This window comes from Oncorhynchus nerka, linkage group LG12 (assembly GCF_034236695.1).
Source record: "Oncorhynchus nerka isolate Pitt River linkage group LG12, Oner_Uvic_2.0, whole genome shotgun sequence".
In the NCBI taxonomy this organism is placed as follows: domain Eukaryota; kingdom Metazoa; phylum Chordata; class Actinopteri; order Salmoniformes; family Salmonidae; genus Oncorhynchus; species Oncorhynchus nerka.
The window spans coordinates 72,708,481-72,725,864 of record NC_088407.1 but is presented as its reverse complement, the minus strand read 5'-3'; the positions used below and the strand labels follow the sequence as shown (position 1 = coordinate 72,725,864).

At 42.8% G+C, this 17,384-nt stretch overlaps 1 protein-coding gene across 5 annotated transcripts in view; it reads left to right on the top strand.

Moving 5' to 3' along the window:
- LOC115138699 (bromodomain adjacent to zinc finger domain protein 1A-like) overlaps nucleotides 1–17,294 on the top strand; it is a 44,324-nt gene extending 27,030 nt beyond the window's left edge. For 3 of the 5 annotated variants that reach the window (XM_029675825.2, XM_029675826.2, XM_029675823.2), the window contains exons 20-26: nucleotides 1,338–1,409; nucleotides 8,462–8,709; nucleotides 8,980–9,113; nucleotides 14,236–14,588; nucleotides 14,854–15,047; nucleotides 16,108–16,195; nucleotides 16,298–17,294. In XM_029675825.2, coding sequence (XP_029531685.2) covers nucleotides 1,338–1,409; nucleotides 8,462–8,709; nucleotides 8,980–9,113; nucleotides 14,236–14,588; nucleotides 14,854–15,047; nucleotides 16,108–16,195; nucleotides 16,298–16,470 — 1,262 coding nt within the window. In that variant the 3' untranslated portion in view covers nucleotides 16,471–17,294. The remainder of the gene's footprint in view (nucleotides 1–1,337; nucleotides 1,410–8,461; nucleotides 8,710–8,979; nucleotides 9,114–14,235; nucleotides 14,589–14,853; nucleotides 15,048–16,107; nucleotides 16,196–16,297) is intronic. The other 2 variants (XM_065025787.1, XM_065025786.1) reach the window with 2 other exon arrangements.
- The last annotated feature ends 90 nt before the right edge of the window (nucleotides 17,295–17,384 follow it).

The following is a 17,384-nucleotide window of genomic DNA, read 5'->3' as shown; positions in this document are numbered from 1 at the left end:
AGTAGATGCGCTTGTTTTGAGATCAAAGCGGAGGCTGCATGTAGCCACGTGGGCCCATTGTGTTCATATCCTTTGCTAGTTAGTGTGTTATTAGCCAAGTTATAGATAATTTGTTGTCAGGAATAGGGGAGTGATTGCTTCCTACAAGAGTCTAGAAACGTACACATTTTGTGCATCTTTGAAAAGTCAGTCAGTAAAGTTATTTTCTTTCTTTTTTAATTCTTAAAGAGACAGGCTTGAATATGCTAAGTCGGCAGAGGTTAGCATAATTTGTCTGCTTCTTTGTAATAATGGTATGGGAATAATAGTGCGTTTTTAATTTTGTAAAGTGGTTTCTTGCATCAAACAAAACAACCACACTTTGTCACATCCTTGTCTGAAGGACAAGTGGATAAACAGGTTAATGTCAAGCCCTGCATGTTTTTTTCAAAAGTCTAGGCCTACATTGAGCACTTCACATTGGCTGCTACTGTAGGCTGAATGATAGAACAGCTATTTCCATGTTAAAATGTTATGGAAGGCATTTTCTCCATTGTTTTTGATGGTAGGCCACCCTGGTAGGCCTACATTATGATCAAATAGCCACAGTAGCCAACTTGGCCACTGTTATAACTAACTTAAAGTGGGTACAGCCTCAGCGTTCAAAGTGATTTATTTAATTACTAGTCATCTCTATAGAGCTGCTTCCTATGCTGTCTGACAGAATCACTATTTTGTAGTACTTCAAAGTAAATAAGGCATACTTTTATGACTGAATGCCAACTATCAGTCACTTAGATCATGTATTTTCATGGAGAGATATCTCACGAAGCAACAGCTGCTCTCTCTATCCCCTCACGATCACAAATTCTTCTTCCTCTTCCATACCAGGCATAAAAGAAACACAGACCGACAAGTAGATGCACAATGACTTATGGTCATTGTAGGTAGTTCAGCTCATAAAATAAAGAATATTGGCCTGTTGGAAACTACAACTCCCTTCTGGATCTGATTCATCTTTAGAGAATGCGCTCATTGAGCTCACAGAAAAAAATTGAATTCAAATAATTGAATCGATGTCACTCAGTTGTTTTAAAAACTGAAAAATAAGACATTTTTGTTAATCTCTCAGCACTACTTTCAACAGACCTTATCTGCCAGCCAGACAGGGAATGAGTGCTACCTGTGTTTTAATGTCTGCTGTGACCTGTATTTTTCACACTCTAAACTGGTCATTCGAATAGTCCACGCGTATGATCTTTTAGGGTTTAGGGCTTTTGATTATGTTTGACGTTCAAATTGATATATTTTGACTTTCATGGCAAAACAGTGCCTCACCTTATTCCCCCTCCCATCAGGTGATGAAGACTCTAAAAAGGACCAGAAGGCAAAGAAGAAGGAGAAGAAAGATGAGGATCAACACAGTGAAGGTAAGGTTGATAGGAAGCAAAAAAGGCTAAATGAAATCTTCTCACTCAAAAGACTGGTTGTACCCCAATAAAGGTAACCTGAAATTAGATGACAATATATAATAATTATATATTTTAAGGGAATTGGTGAGTGATTGCTGTTGATCTGACAGTTTGTCTCCCATCTGAGTGCTTTGACAGTGGTGGGGTGGTGAAGACTGTTAGCTTATATTGTAGATGATGGAGAGGAGGGTTGCATTCTGTGACATGTTTTTTTTGTGTCACATGCGCAAGAAAAGTGAAATGCTTTTCTTGCCAACTCTAAAGCCAATAATGTAGTAATCAATGTAGCACTAAAAATAACAAGGTAGAACAAAAACCCATGGGAAGGTAAGACGCTATATGCAGGGATACTGGAGTGTTGGCGATAGATATGTATAGGGGTAAGGTGACTAGGCATCAGAATATATGATAAACAGTAGCAGCGGTGTGTGTGAGTCGTGTGTAACAATAAAATACATAGGTGGGTCAACTCAGTCAGTGTGGTTATTTAGCAGTCTTATGGCTTGGGGATAGAAGCTGTTCAGGACTCTCTTTGTGTCAGACTTGATGTACCGCTAGCCATGCGGAAGCAGAGAGGACAGTCTATGACTTGGGTGGCTGGATTTTCTGGGCCTTCCAGACTGTCTGTCTCTTCTCTGTTTGAACCTCAGACGGTAGGGACGGTGGTCGGGTTTAGGAATAGGCACGGATATTTGAATATCCAAATGGACGTTAGTGTTTGATTACTTGCGAGAGTATACTTAAAATTTAAAAAAAAAAAAAAAATTAATAAGAGGCCTATTTTTAAGAAAATGTAATTATTGACGTGACAGTGCTACATATAAGGATAGATCATGACATTAGACATTTCAATATAACGAGTGTACAGGTTTTTTTGTGTGCGCCCCAATAAAGAAAGATGTACTGGTAGACAACACACTTTTCGTGCGTGTAGCTTGTCGGACGATCGAAGCAGCACTGTCAGAGGCTCCTTGTGTAGCAAGTGAAGTGGGAGATCTCTAATCGATGCAAAAAGGAATAAAAATTACGGAATTAAGTTGGCTAAATGAGAAGAAGTAGGCTGCAATGATCAACCAACAGGTAGGCTGTTTTTTAATATGAATGGATGTGAGGAGTGCAGCAAAATTGCCTTTTCCAGCTAGCAAGGCTAATTAACTGGCTAGTGTAGTTAGCTAGCTTCTATAACCTATCGCAGCAACAAGTTTGTCTAACTTGTGCAAATAGGTTTGGCTACTTTCTCTCTCTTTCCGTGTCAGACACACTGGCCTCTGCTCATCTCGCTCCCCTCTCCACCATCTGTGCTGAAACAAGTGCACCTCCGCAAGAGCAAGACCCCATTGCAGTAGGAAAAGTCGTTTATTTTAAACGCATGTATTTCGACTATCCGGATATTTGAAAAAAGTTGTGACATCTTAAATGCCCATCCTTGGGTGGTGAATACTGTAATAATGTCTGACTGTATGTCTCTTCTCTCTCTGACCAGACAGTAGTGACGGGGTGGTGAATACTGTAATAATGTCTGACTGTATGTCTCTTCTCTCTCTGACCAGACGGTAGTGACGGGGTGGTGAATACTACTGTAATAATGTCTGACTGTATGTCTCTTCTCTCTCTGACCAGATGGTAGTGACGGGGTGGTGAATACTGTAATAATGTCTGACTGTATGTCTCTTCTCTCTCTGACCAGACGGTAGTGACGGGGTGGTGAATACTACTGTAATAATGTCTGACTGTATGTCTCTTCTCTCTCTGACCAGACAGTAGTGACGGGGTGGTGAATACTACTGTAATAATGTCTGACTGTATGTCTCTTCTCTCTCTGACCAGACGGTAGTGACGGGGTGGTGAATACTACTGTAATAATGTCTGACTGTATGTCTCTTCTCTCTCTGACCAGACGGTAGTGACGGGGTGGTGAATACTGTAATAATGTCTGACTGTATGTCTCTTCTCTCTCTGACCAGACTGTAGTGACGGGGTGGTGAATACTGTAATAATGTCTGACTGTGTGTCTCTTCTCTCTCTGACCAGACAGTAGTGACGGGGTGGTGAATACTACTGTAATAATGTCTGACTATGTCTCTTCTCTCTCTGACCAGACAGTAGTGACGGGGTGGTGAATACTACTGTAATAATGTCTGACTGTATGTCTCTTCTCTCTCTGACCAGACAGTAGTGACGGGGTGGTGAATACTACTGTAATAATGTCTGACTGTATGTCTCTTCTCTCTCTGACCAGACAGTAGTGACGGGGTGGTGAATACTACTGTAATAATGTCTGCCTGTATGTCTCTTCTCTCTCTGACCAGACAGTAGTGACGGGGTGGTGAATACTACTGTAATAATGTCTGCCTGTATGTCTCTTCTCTCTCTGACCAGACAGTAGTGACGGGGTGGTGAATACTACTGTAATAATGTCTGCCTGTATGTCTCTTCTCTCTCTGACCAGACAGTAGTGACGGGGTGGTGAATACTACTGTAATAATGTCTGCCTGTATGTCTCTTCTCTCTCTGACCAGACAGTAGTGACGGGTGGTGAATACTACTGTAATAATGTCTGCCTGTATGTCTCTTCTCTCTCTGACCAGACAGTAGTGACGGGGTGGTGAATACTACTGTAATAATGTCTGCCTGTATGTCTCTTCTCTCTCTGACCAGACAGTAGTGACGGGGTGGTGAATACTACTGTAATAATGTCTGCCTGTATGTCTCTTCTCTCTCTGACCAGACAGTAGTGACGGGGTGGTGAATACTGTAATAATGTCTGACTGTATGTCTCTTCTCTCTCTGACCAGACAGTAGTGACGGGGTGGTGAATACTGTAATAATGTCTGACTGTATGTCTCTTCTCTCTCTGACCAGACAGTAGTGACGGGGTGGTGAATACTGTAATAATGTCTGACTGTATGTCTCTTCTCTCTCTGACCAGACAGTAGTGACGGGGTGGTGAATACTGTAATAATGTCTGACTGTATGTCTCTTCTCTCTCTGACCAGACAGTAGTGACGGGGTGGTGAATACTACTGTAATAATGTCTGCCTGTATGTCTCTTCTCTCTCTGACCAGACAGTAGTGACGGGGTGGTGAATACTACTGTAATTTTTTATTTTTTTATTTCACCTTTATTTAACCAGGTAGGCTAGTTGAGAACAAGTTCTCATTTGCAACTGCGACCTGGCCAAGATAAAGCATAGCAGTGTGAACAGACAACACAGAGTTACACATGGAATAAACAATTAACAAGTCAATAACACAGTAGAAAAAAATGGGCAGTCTATATACAATGTGTGCAAAAGGCATGAGGAGGTAGGCGAATAATACAATTTTGCAGATTAACACTGGGGTGATAAATGATCAGATGGTCATGTACAGGTAGAGATATTGGTGTGCAAAAGAGCAGAAAAGTAAATAAATAAATAAAAAAACAGTATAAAAACAGTATGGGAATGAGGTAGGTGAAAATGGGTGGACTATTTACCAATAGACTATGTACAGCTGCAGCGATCGGTTAGCTGCTCGGATAGCTGATGTTTGAAATTGGTGAGGGAGATAAAAGTCTCCAACTTCAGCGATTTTTGCAGTTCGTTCCAGTCACAGGCAGCAGAGTACTGGAACGAAAGGCGGCCAAATGAGGTGTTGGCTTTAGGGATGATCAGTGAGATACACCTGCTGGAGCGTGTGCTACGGATGGGTGTTGCCATCGTGACCAGTGAACTGAGATAAGGCGGAGCTTTACCTAGCATGGACTTGTAGATGACCTGAGCCAGTGGGTCTGGCGACGAATATGTAGCGAGGGCCAGCCGACTAGAGCATACAAGTCGCAGTGGTGGGTGGTATAAGGTGCTTTGGTGACAAAACGGATGGCACTATGATAGACTGCATCCAGTTTGCTGAGTAGAGTGTTGGAAGCCATTTTGTAGATGACATCGCCGAAATCGAGGATCGGTAGGATAGTCAGTTTTACTAGGGTAAGCTTGGCGGCGTGAGTGAAGGAGGCTTTGTTGCGGAATAGAAAGCCGACTCTTGATTTGATTTTCGATTGGAGATGTTTGATGAGTCTGGAAGGAGAGTTTGCAGTCTAGCCAGACACCTAGGTACTTATAGATGTCCACATATTCAAGGTCGGAACCATCCAGGGTGGTGATGCTAGTCGGGCATGCGGGTGCAGGCAGCGATCGGTTGAAAAGCATGCATTTGGTTTTACTCGCGTTTAAGAGCAGTTGGAGGCCACGGAAGGAGTGCTGTATGGCATTGAAGCTCGTTTGAGGTTAGATAGCACAGTGTCCAATGACGGGCCGAAAGTATATAGAATGGTGTCGTCTGCGTAGAGGTGGATCAGGGAATCGCCCGCAGCAAGAGCAACATCATTGATATATACAGAGAAAAGAGTCGGCCCGAGAATTGAACCCTGTGGCACCCCCATAGAGACTGCCAGAGGACCGGACAGCATGCCCTCCGATTTGACACACTGAACTCTGTCTGCAAAGTAATTGGTGAACCAGGCAAGGCAGTCATCCGAGAAACCGAGGCTATTGAGTCTGCCGATAAGAATATGGTGATTGACAGAGTCGAAAGCCTTGGCGAGGTCGATGAAGACGGCTGCACAGTACTGTCTTTTATCGATGGCGGTAATGATATCGTTTAGTACCTTGAGCGTGGCTGAGGTGCACCCGTGACCGGCTCGGAAACCAGATTGCACAGCGGAGAAGGTACGGTGGGATTCGAGATGGTCAGTGACCTGTTTGTTGACTTGGCTTTCAAGACCTTAGATAGGCAGGGCAGGATGGATATAGGTCTATAGCAGTTTGGGTCCAGGGTGTCTCCCTTTGAAGAGGGGGATGACTGCGGCAGCTTTCAATCCTTGGGGATCTCAGACGATATGAAAGAGAGGTTGAACAGGCTGGTAATAGGGGTTGCGACAATGGCGGCAGATAGTTTCAGAAATAGAGGGTCCAGATTGTCAAGCCCAGCTGATTTGTACGGGTCTAGGTTTTGCAGCTCTTTCAGAACATCTGCTATCTGGATTTGGGTAAAGGAGAACCTGGAGAGGCTTGGGCGAGGAGCTGCGGGGGGGGCGGAGCTGTTGGCCGAGGTTGGAGTAGCCAGGCGGAAGGCATGGCCAGCCGTTGAGAAGTGCTTATTGAAGCTTTCGATAATCGTGGATTTATCGGTGGAGACCGTGTTACCTAGCCTCAGTGCAGTGGGCAGCTGGGAGGAGGTGCTCTTGTTCTCCATGGACTTCACAGTGTCCCAGAACTTTTGGAGTTGGAGCTACAGGATGCAAACTTCTGCCTGAAGAAGCTGGCCTTAGCTTTCCTGACTGACTGCGTGTATTGGTTCCTGACTTCCCTGAACAGTTGCATATCACGGGGCTATTCGATGCTATTGCAGTCCGCCACAGGATGTTTTTGTGCTGGTCGAGGGCAGTCAGGTCTGGAGTGAACCAAGGGCTGTATCTGTTCTTGGTTCTGCATTTTTGAACGGAGCATGCTTATCTAAAATGGTGAGGAAGTTACTTTTAAAGAATGACCAGGCATCCTCAACTGACGGGATGAGGTCAATGTCCTTCCAGGATACCCGGGCCAGGTCGATTAGAAAGGCCTGCTCACAGAAGTGTTTTAGGAGCGTTTGACAGTGATGAGGGGTGGTCGCTTGACTGCGGCCCGTGGCGGATACAGGCAATGAGGCAGTGATCGCTGAGATCCTGGTTGAAGACAGCGGAGGTGTATTTGGAGGGCCAGTTGGTCAGGATGACGTCTATGAGGGTGCCCTTGTTTACAGAGTTAGGGTTGTACCTGGTGGGTTCCTTGATGATTTGAGTGAGATTGAGGGCATCTAGCTTACATTGTAGGACTGCCGGGTGTTAAGCATATCCCAGTTTAGGTCACCTAACAGAACAAACTCTGAAGCTAGATGGGGGCGATCAATTCACAAATGGTGTCCAGGGCACAGCTGGGAGCTGAGGGTGGCGGTAGCAGGCGGCAACAGTGAGAGACTTATTTCTGGAGAGGGTAATTTTCAAAATTAGTAGTTCGAACTGTTTGGGTATGGACCTGAAAGTATGACATTACTTTGCAGGCTATCTCTGCAGTAGACTGCAACTCCGCCCCCTTTGGTAGTTCTATCTTGACGGAAGATGTTATAGTTGGGTATGGAAATCTCTGAATTTTTGGTGGCCTTCCTGAGCCAGGATTCAGACACGGCAAGGACATCAGGGTTAGCAGAGTGTGTTAAAGCAGTGAGTAAAACAAACTTAGGGAGGAGGCTTCTGATGTTGACATGCATAAAACCAAGGCTTTTTCGATCACAGAAGTCAACAAATGAGGGTACCTGGGGACATGCAGGGCCTGGGTTTACCTCCACATCACCCGCGGAACAGAGAAGGAGTAGTATGAGGGTGCGGCTAAAGGCTATCAAAATAATGTCTGACTGTATGTCTCTTCTCTCTCTGACCAGACAGTAGTGACGGGGTGGTGAATACTACTGTAATAATGTCTGACTGTATGTCTCTTCTCTCTCTGACCAGACAGTAGTGACGGGGTGGTGAATACTACTGTAATAATGTCTGACTGTATGTCTCTTCTCTCTCTGACCAGACAGTAGTGACGGGGTGGTGAATACTACTGTAATAATGTCTGACTGTATGTCTCTTCTCTCTCTGACCAGACAGTAGTGACGGGGTGGTGAATACTACTGTAAACATGTCTGACTGTATGTCTCTTCTCTCTCTGACCAGACAGTAGTGACGGGGTGGTGAATACTGTAATAATGTCTGACTGTATGTCTCTTCTCTCTTTGACCAGACAGTAGTGACAGGGTGGTGAATACTGTAATAATGTCTGACTGTATGTCTCTTCTCTCTCTGACCAGACGGTAGTGACGGGGTGGTGAATACTACTGTAATAATGTCTGACTGTATGTCTCTTCTCTCTCTGACCAGACGGTAGTGACGGGGTGGTGAATACTACTGTAATAATGTCTGACTGTATGTCTCTTCTCTCTCTGACCAGACGGTAGTGACAGTGGTCGGTTGGTGAAGACGGTCCAGGAGCGTTGGAGGGAGTCTCTGCTGGGTTGTTCCAGCATGTCCCAGGTCTTCCTCCACCTCTCCACCCTGGAGCGCAGTGTCATTTGGGCCAAGTCCCTGCTCAACGCCCGCTGTAAGGTCTGTCGCAGGAAAGGAGATGCAGAAAACATGCTGCTGTGTGACTGCTGCGACCGAGGACACCACATCCACTGTGTCCGCCCGAAACTCAAGGTAGGATGGATGATGCTTTTCTTCACACATGGCCTATGGATACCCCGTGTTTCCCCTACAATTTTAATGGCGGGCAAGCACCTTCTGTCCCCCCCCTAAAATAATTGGAACTCGATCGATAATATTGGTATGAAACCTTTGAGGTTCATTTGAGGACCCTGTTTTCTTCAAAAGTAACCTGATGAGAGTGTAGTTCCCGGTCGCCTGTAACTCTGCTGTCTACTGTACCAGTGTAATCTAAACCTCTTCTTTGCTCTGTGTTGTGTCCAGGCCGTCCCAGAAGGGGACTGGTTCTGCCCGGAGTGCCGTCCCAAACAGAGAGCCAACCGCCTCCCCTCCCGCCAACGGTCCTCTGTCAACTCTGAGGAATTGGAGGAGACGACAGAGGAGGAAGAGGAGAAGAGGTGTGTTCTGAGCGTTACTGTACTTCATTGGGTTGAAAGTAGGCAGACCCCATTTAGTCCATAGGCTGTTGGTCGAGCGAGACTTCTTTAGTCAAGTAGTCACAAATTATATATTTTTTTGTGGTACAAAACACCTGTCTAATTTGCGCCTGTCTCAGTGGACTAATCCATTGTGGAGGTCGTGGGGATGGCACAGTCCATCACTCCAAGACGTGCTACTGAAGTTGTATATGTTGAAATTACATAAGAACAATGGTGCAACACAAATAAAAAATATTTATTCTATAACAAATGCGCTTTCTCCTGCGTTGGTGGTCGCAGTCCACGGTTCTGAAATGTAATCTTCAGTGTGCCGTTAATTGTCGCCTTAACCTATATGTTGCTATGTGCATAATAGCGAAGTTAACCAGCGTATTGGTGTTGAGAACAATACGGCGTGGCAGCAGTGAAGTGAGGAAATGGGCCTTGCCTTAATTGTCTAAGAAAATTTAGGAGAGGAAACCCCAATTTAATTAGGTCTATAATCCAATAGACTAACTGTTTAATTTGTCTGGCTTTATAAATCCATATACACAGTTGAAGTCTGAAGTTTACATAAACTGAGTTTAAATGTATTTGGCTAAGGTGTTTCACAATTCCTGACATTGAATCCTAATAAAAGTTCCCTGTCTTAGGGCAGTTAGGATCACCACTTTTTTTAAGAATGTGAAATATCAGGATAATAGTAGAGTGATTTATTTCAGCATTTATTTATTTCATTACATTCCCAAAGTTTACATACACTCCATTAGTATTTGGTAGCATTGCCTTTAAATGGTTTCACTTGGGTCAGGTAGCCTTCCACAAGCTCCCCACAATAAGTTGGGTGAATTTTGGCCCATTCCTCCTGACAGAGCTGTTGTAACTGAGTCAGGTTTGTAGGCCTCCTTGCTCGCACACACTTTTTCAGTTCTGCCCACAAATGTTCTATAGGTTTGAGGTCAGGGCTTTGTGATGGCCACTCCAATTCCTTGACTTTGTTGTCCTTAAGCCATTTTGCCACAACTTTGGAAGTAAGCTTGGGGTCATTGTCATACAACTCTCCTTCCGTGGCCTCCAACTGCTCTTAAACGCAAGTAAAACTAAATGCATGCTATTCAACCGATCACTACCCGCACCTGCTCGCCCGTCCACCATCACTACTCTGGACGGCTCTGACTTAGAATACATGGACAACTACAAATACCTAGGTGTCTGGTTAGACTGTAAACTCTCCTTCCAGATTCACATTAAGCATCCCCAATCCAAAATTAAATCTAGAAATGGCTTCCTATATCGCAACAAAGCATCCTTCACTCATGCTGCCAAACATACTAAAACTGACCATCCTACCGATCCTCTACTTCGGTGATGTCATCTATAAACTAGCCTCCAACACTCTACTCAGCAAACTAGATGCAGTCTTATCACAGTGCCATCCGTTTTGTCACCAAAGCCCCATACACTACCCACCATAGCGACCTGTACGCTCTCGTTGGTTGGCCCTCGCTTCATACTCGTCGCCAAACCCACTGGCTACAGGTTATCTTTAGGTCTTTGCTAGGTAAAGCCCCACCTTATCTCAGCTCACTGGTCACCATAGCAGCACCCACTCGTAGCACGCGCTCCAGCAGGTATATCTCACTGGTCACCCCCAAACCCAATTCCTCCTTTGGTCGTCTTTCCTACCAGTTCTCTGCTGCCAATGACTGGAACGAACTGCAAAAATCTCTGAAGCTGGAGACTCATATCTCTCTCACTAGCTTTAAGCACTAGCTGTCAGAGCAGCTCACAGATCACTGCACCTGTACATAGCCCATCTGTAAACAGCCCATTTATCTACCTTCCCCAGTATCTCTACTTGCACGTTCATCTTCTGCACATCTACCATTCCAGTGTTTAATTGCTATATTGTATTTACTTCGCCACCATGGCCTATTGCCTTAACTCCCTTATCTTACCTCATTTGCACTCACTGTATATAGACTTTTTGTTTTATTTTGTTCTACTGTATTATTGACTGTACTGCGTTATTGACTGTATGTTTTGTTTATTCCATGTGTAACTCTGTGTTGTTGAATGTGTCGAATTGCTACGCTTTATCTTGGCCAGGTCGCAATTGCAAATGAGAACTTGATCTCAATTAGCCTACCTGGTTAAATAAAGGTGAAATAAAACTTTTTTTTTTAAATGGTCCATTTGGCAGAACCATTTGCGACCAAGCTTTAACTGATGTCTTGATGTTGCTTCAATATATCCACATAATTTTTCCTGCCTCATGATGCCATCTATTTTGTGAAGTGCACCAGTCCCTCCTGCAGCAAAGCACCCCCACAACATGATGCTGCCACCCCCGTGCTTCACGGTGGTTGAGATGGTGTTTTTTGGCTTGCAAACCTCCCCCTTTTTCCTCCAAACATAATGACGGTCATTATGACCAAACAGTTCTATTTTTGTTTCATCAGACCAGAGGACATTTCTAAAAAAAAAAAGTACAGTCTTTGTCCCCATGTGCAGTTGCAAACCATAGTCTGGCTTTTTTATGGCGGTTTTGGAGCAGTGGCTTCTTCCTTGCTACGTGGCCTTTCAAGTTATGTCGATATAGGACTCGTTTTACTGTGGATATAGATACTTTTGTACCTGACAGACAGAAAGCGTCTCCTTCCTGAGCGGTATGACGGCTGTGTGGTCCCATGGTGTTTATACTTGCGTACTATTGTTTGTACAGATGAACGTGGTACCTTCAGGTGTTTGGAAATTGCTCCCAAGGATGAAGCAGACTTGTGGAGGTCTACAATGTTTTTTAAAAATCTGAGATCTTTGCTGATTTTCATTGGATTTTCCAATAATGTCAAGCAAAGAGGCACTGTGTTTTAAGGTAGGCCTTGAAATACATCCACAGGTACATCTCCAATTGACTCAAATGATGTCAATTAGCCTATCAGAAGCTTCTAACGCCATGACATCATTTTCTGGAATTTTCCGAGTTGTTTTACAGGCACATTCAACTTAGTGTATGTAAACCTCTGACCCACTGACAACTTAGTGTATGTAAACCTCTGACCCACTGACAACTTAGTGTATGTAAACCTCTGACCCACTGACAACTTAGTGTATGTAAACCTCTGACCCACTGACAACTTAGTGTATGTAAACCTCTGACCCTCTGACAACTTAGTGTATGTAAACATCTGACCCTCTGACAACTTAGTGTATGTAAACTTCTGACCCACTGGAATTGTGGTACAGTGAAATAATCTGTCTGTAAACAATTGTTGGAAAAATGACTTATCATTCACAAAGTAGATGTCTTAACCGTCTTATCTAAACTATAGTTTGTTAAAAATACATTTGTGGGGTGGTTGAAAAACGAGTTTTAATGACTCCAACCCCTAAGTGTATGTAAACTTCCGACTTCAACTGTATCTACAGAAATAAGGCGTGTCCTGTTTTGTGTTTAATAGTCTACTTATTCTGCGAGCACCAAGCCTCACAACCACATGTCAGATAAAGCAATTTCACAAATGTGGCTGTTTTGTCATATCTTAGCTATGCTGTAATAAAGGCTTTTAAAAAATATATAATAATTTAACAAACTCTGGTATTATAATTGATTTAGTGTTTACACTGTTCCAAGTGGTCAGAAAAATAATATTGTAATCTAACCGCACATAATAATGAATAATATGCATGCAGCTCTTGCTCCTATTCAATCCTTTTCCTTGATCTCCTTATTGTTATTACAATAATTATAATCTGTATGCCTAAGTGTCAGCGATTGGATGAATGGATAAGTGGAGTCAGGCGCAGGACACGGGTATGAGTCATCATCTGAATTTACTCCAAATGTAAGCAATGTTCCAACAAGGAAAAATACAAATATCCAGAGCACAAAGAACGAACCCACATGACAATCACTCACAAAACAGAAAGGGAAGCCAGAGGGTTAAATAAGGAACATTGATTATGGAATGGAAACCAGGTGTGTATAATGAAGACGAAACGAAAATGAAACATGGATCGGTGGTGACAAGAAAGTGACGGGGAAAAAAGAAAGTGACGTCGACCGCCGAACGCCGCCCGAACAAGGAGAGGGACCAACTCCGGCTGAAGTCGTGACACTAAGAGCGAGTCCGGTTTAGACTTAATACTTTAATTTACGCCTATTTCAATATAGGCTACTGTATCTATCAATTATTCCTTCATGTAATCACGCAGCATACATGCTTTGAAATGCAATCAAGCATTTCCGTTTTAAAATGTAATAACAAAGGGAGCCTAAACAATACATGTTTTTTTGTCTTTGCTGTAATAAAGGCTTCATAAAAAATCTAATTAGGACAGTCTATGGTACTTATCATTTTTCTGTTTACATTGTTCCAAATGGTTGGATTTTTAATCTGACAGCACTTTATTGTAATCTGACAGCGCTTGCTCCTATAACCTCCTTTCCACAATTAAGTCAAATGTCTTACACAGATCTGACTTCCCTCCTGAGTAACCAGTAAACATTCCCCTGTTTCGAGTTTATTTTTCATGTCCACTGCATCAATTTTGCTGTCACGTATAGAGTTAACCTATTTATTGATGCGATTATGATAGGCTATAGGTCAGGCCTTATTGGTCACGAGCATGCAATGCACACGTTTCAAGCAAAAGTTGAGGGAATAGGGAATGTTTTTCCTAAACAAATTAGGGATTTCGGTAACACAACTTTTCAGTTCAGAAATGACAAACTAAATGGCTGTAATTATGTTGCAGCTTCAGCACGGACGGCGAGATAAACACATGCTGTTGTGCTGCCTGTCAGATGCAGCAGGGAGGAGCGAGACCACATGCGCCAGACAGACACTTGCTGTATTTTTTATGTTTGCTTTTGAGCCAGTGCGCTTAAAGCATCAGAAAAGCTCAGTGCATAGGTGGTGTCTATATATCGATTAGTTGAAAGAACAAACGACTCTCGGTCAATCAAGATTTTTTGTTGTTGTACAGCCGTAGTTTATATTAAATTGAATACTTTAAAACAAAAACAACCCAACACATTTAGTTTATTCAGATATCTGAAGTTTCCCTCCCACAATTCTGTCTCCCTCTTCTCCTTTAGTGCCGCTAAAAAGGTCCGGACTGCTGTGAAACCTCCTGTGCCTACTACCAAAGGAAGTCGGTCGAGCAGGACCAACTCAAGTCATTCCACTCCCCGGAGCCAGCAGACCACCCCCAAACAGGCCCCCTCAGCTGGGAAGGGAGCTGCTTCCAGGTCCTCAGGAAAGAAGCCCACCCCAGTCTCCAATAAGCCCACCCCAGTCTCCAACGGCAGACCTCCACCACGGCCAGGCAGCAGAGTCAGCTCCCGGCTCAGTCATGAGATATTGGCAACCAACGGTACCTCCAGCAGGCCAGGCAGCCAGCCCACTCCATCTCTGTCTCTGGCAGACTCCCGTAAAAGACCAATCTCAGGTAAGACCAGTTAAGACAGTGGGAGGGGAGATGGAAGAGGGTTGTGTTGGGTGATTAAAAATACAAAATTGTGTTCTTGTAAAGTAGTGTGTTAACATGATGTGCCAGGGTCTTTATATTGCTGAAGATGTAACGCAAAAAAAAAGGTATGTCTGTATAGAAGTGTTGAATGTTAATTTTCTCATGTATCAATTACACAATTTCCCTCTAGTTTCTAGGCTTTCTCACTCACTGTGCTCATCTTTGCATTTATATTCTCCTTCAGCTGTTTCTCCAGCAGAGGTCTCCCACAAACCCAGGCTGGTCCTGACTCCCTCAGTCTCAGGTTCTTCTTCCAATCGTCGCAGCTCAGGGAGGAACCTAGGAGTCCATGAGCTGTCTGCCTGCGAGCAGCTGACTGTAGAGCTTGTCAGACATGAAGACAGCTGGCCCTTCATGAAACTGGTGTCTAGGACACAGGTAATAACTGACTTTATTTAAAGGCTGTTATGAGAGGCACGCAGAGCGACATGCATGCGTTTAAAAAAAAAACAGCACACACACATGCAAGCACCTCTATGAATACGTTTTCCCATACTATTACATAACTAGCTACGTCACTAGTGACACACATACAGTGCCTTCAGAAAGTATGCATATACCCCTTGACTTATTCCACATTTTGTTGTTATAGCCTGAATTTAAAATGGATTCAATGTATTTGTTTCTCACCCATCTGCCACATAATGATAAAGTGAAAACATGTTTTTCGAAATGTTTGCCCGTTTACTGAAAATGAAATCCAGAAATATCTTATTTACATAAGAATTCACACCTCTGAGAGTAAATACTTTTGTAAAAGCACATTTGGCAGTGATTACAGCTGTGAGTCTTTCTGGGTAAGTCTCTAAGAGCTTTCCACACCTGGATTGTGCAACATTTACCCATTATTTTCAAAATTCTGCAAGCTCTGTCAAATTGGTGGTTGATCATTGCTAGACAACCATTTTCAGGTCTTGCTGTAAATTTAAGTCAGCTTGTAACTCTGCCACTCAGGAACCTTCACTGTCTTATTGGTAAGCCACTTTGGCCTAGATGGCAGTGTATGTTCAAAGTTTTGACTGATCCAATGACTCATTGCATTTCTGCTCAAAATGTTGTATCAAGTCTGCCAAAATGTGCCTAATTGGTTTATTAATACATTTAAGTTCATAACTGCACTCTCCTCAAACGATAGCATGGTATTATTTAACTGTAATAGCTACTGTAAATCGGACAGTACAGTTAGCTTAAATTCTTGTTAATCTTTCTGCCCATATCAGATATGTCTATGTCCTGGGAAATGTTCTTGTTACTTACAACCTCATGCTAATCACATTAGCGCACGTTAGCTCAACCGTCCCGCGGGGGGACACCAATCCTGTAGAGGTTTTAATTACTTCACTAGTCAACCTCAATACTGACTTGTTGTATTGCTTTGAGATTTGCGGATTGTTTTGTCTTTTTTAAATGACCTGATTTTGTCTCCTCACTTCTGCAGGTTCCAGACTACTTTGACATTATCAAAAAGCCCATTGCGCTGAGCACTATCCGAGAAAAGGTTAACAACTGTGCATATAAAACAGCCAGTAAGTTGAGATTTTGCATTTTTGTGTTAACTAAAACATGTTTATGCCGTCATGTTTCTGTACTTCACCAGATGGGACATTTTCTATATGTTTTTCTCACAGCGGCGTACGTTGAGGACGTGGAGCTTATGTTCGCCAACTGTTTACAATACAACCCTCAGCACACAAATGAAGCTAAAGCAGGAACAAGGCTCCAAGCCTTCTTCAACTCAGAGATCTTTAACTTGGGGCTGGCGGACCGGACCACTCCTCCACTGAAGCGGTCCCGGATGTAAAGCCGACTGACTGAAACTACTTGGTCGTATTCATTAATGCACACCGTAGCAATTTGTTTTTTACCTGGATGTTTTTCAACAAAAAAAACAATTTATTCTTGGACAAATTCAGGTAGTCCCTTCCTGTTTCGCTTTTGTTTTCATCCATTTTTTCTCTAGTGAATACCATAATTCATTGGAAAGTCTGAACATTCCCAAAGCATTGTGCAGTGTAATATCATTCCCTCAAGATAATGCAGGAACAACTAACTCGCTGTGAAAGTATTTGCACTCAATATTTGAAAACGACTCTTTTCTATTCGTATTCACTCAGGGAAAACGAATTGTGGTTGGAAATAAGTTTTTAACAGTGCATTTTTATATTTTGTATCTTGTGAGCATTTCTAGACTTTCTTTGTGCACATACTTTTCTTTGACCATTTCAGTTAATTTAGATGACTTAAGTATTAACTTTAATATGGACAGTTTTGCATTTGTTCGTTTCACAGTACTGAACAGTAAAAACTAATTTTGCATGGACTGTTTCAGGTTCCCATCTTTCAGGGAAACACTACACTGGAATCTGATTTACTGTTCCTTATTTCCTATAATTCATTGGTTATTTATTTTAGTTAAGCTAAGAACTTGCTTTAAATTATATTTTTTATAGAACATATTTGTTTTTGTGAAGAATTATTGGCATAGGTTTTAGTTCAAACTATAGAAAACTGTTTTGTGGTAGGGTTTAAATACTGAGTTTTGTCCCCCTAACTTTCTCACCTCTGCTTTTGTATTTGCTATCGTGTATATTTTCTATATGTAAAAATAAATTCACTGTTTTAATATTTATTGGTCAGCTCTCACTTGTGTTGCCAATCTCTGATTCATAAATATGATGTTCCTGAATATATTAATGGCGTTAATATTTTTTCTGC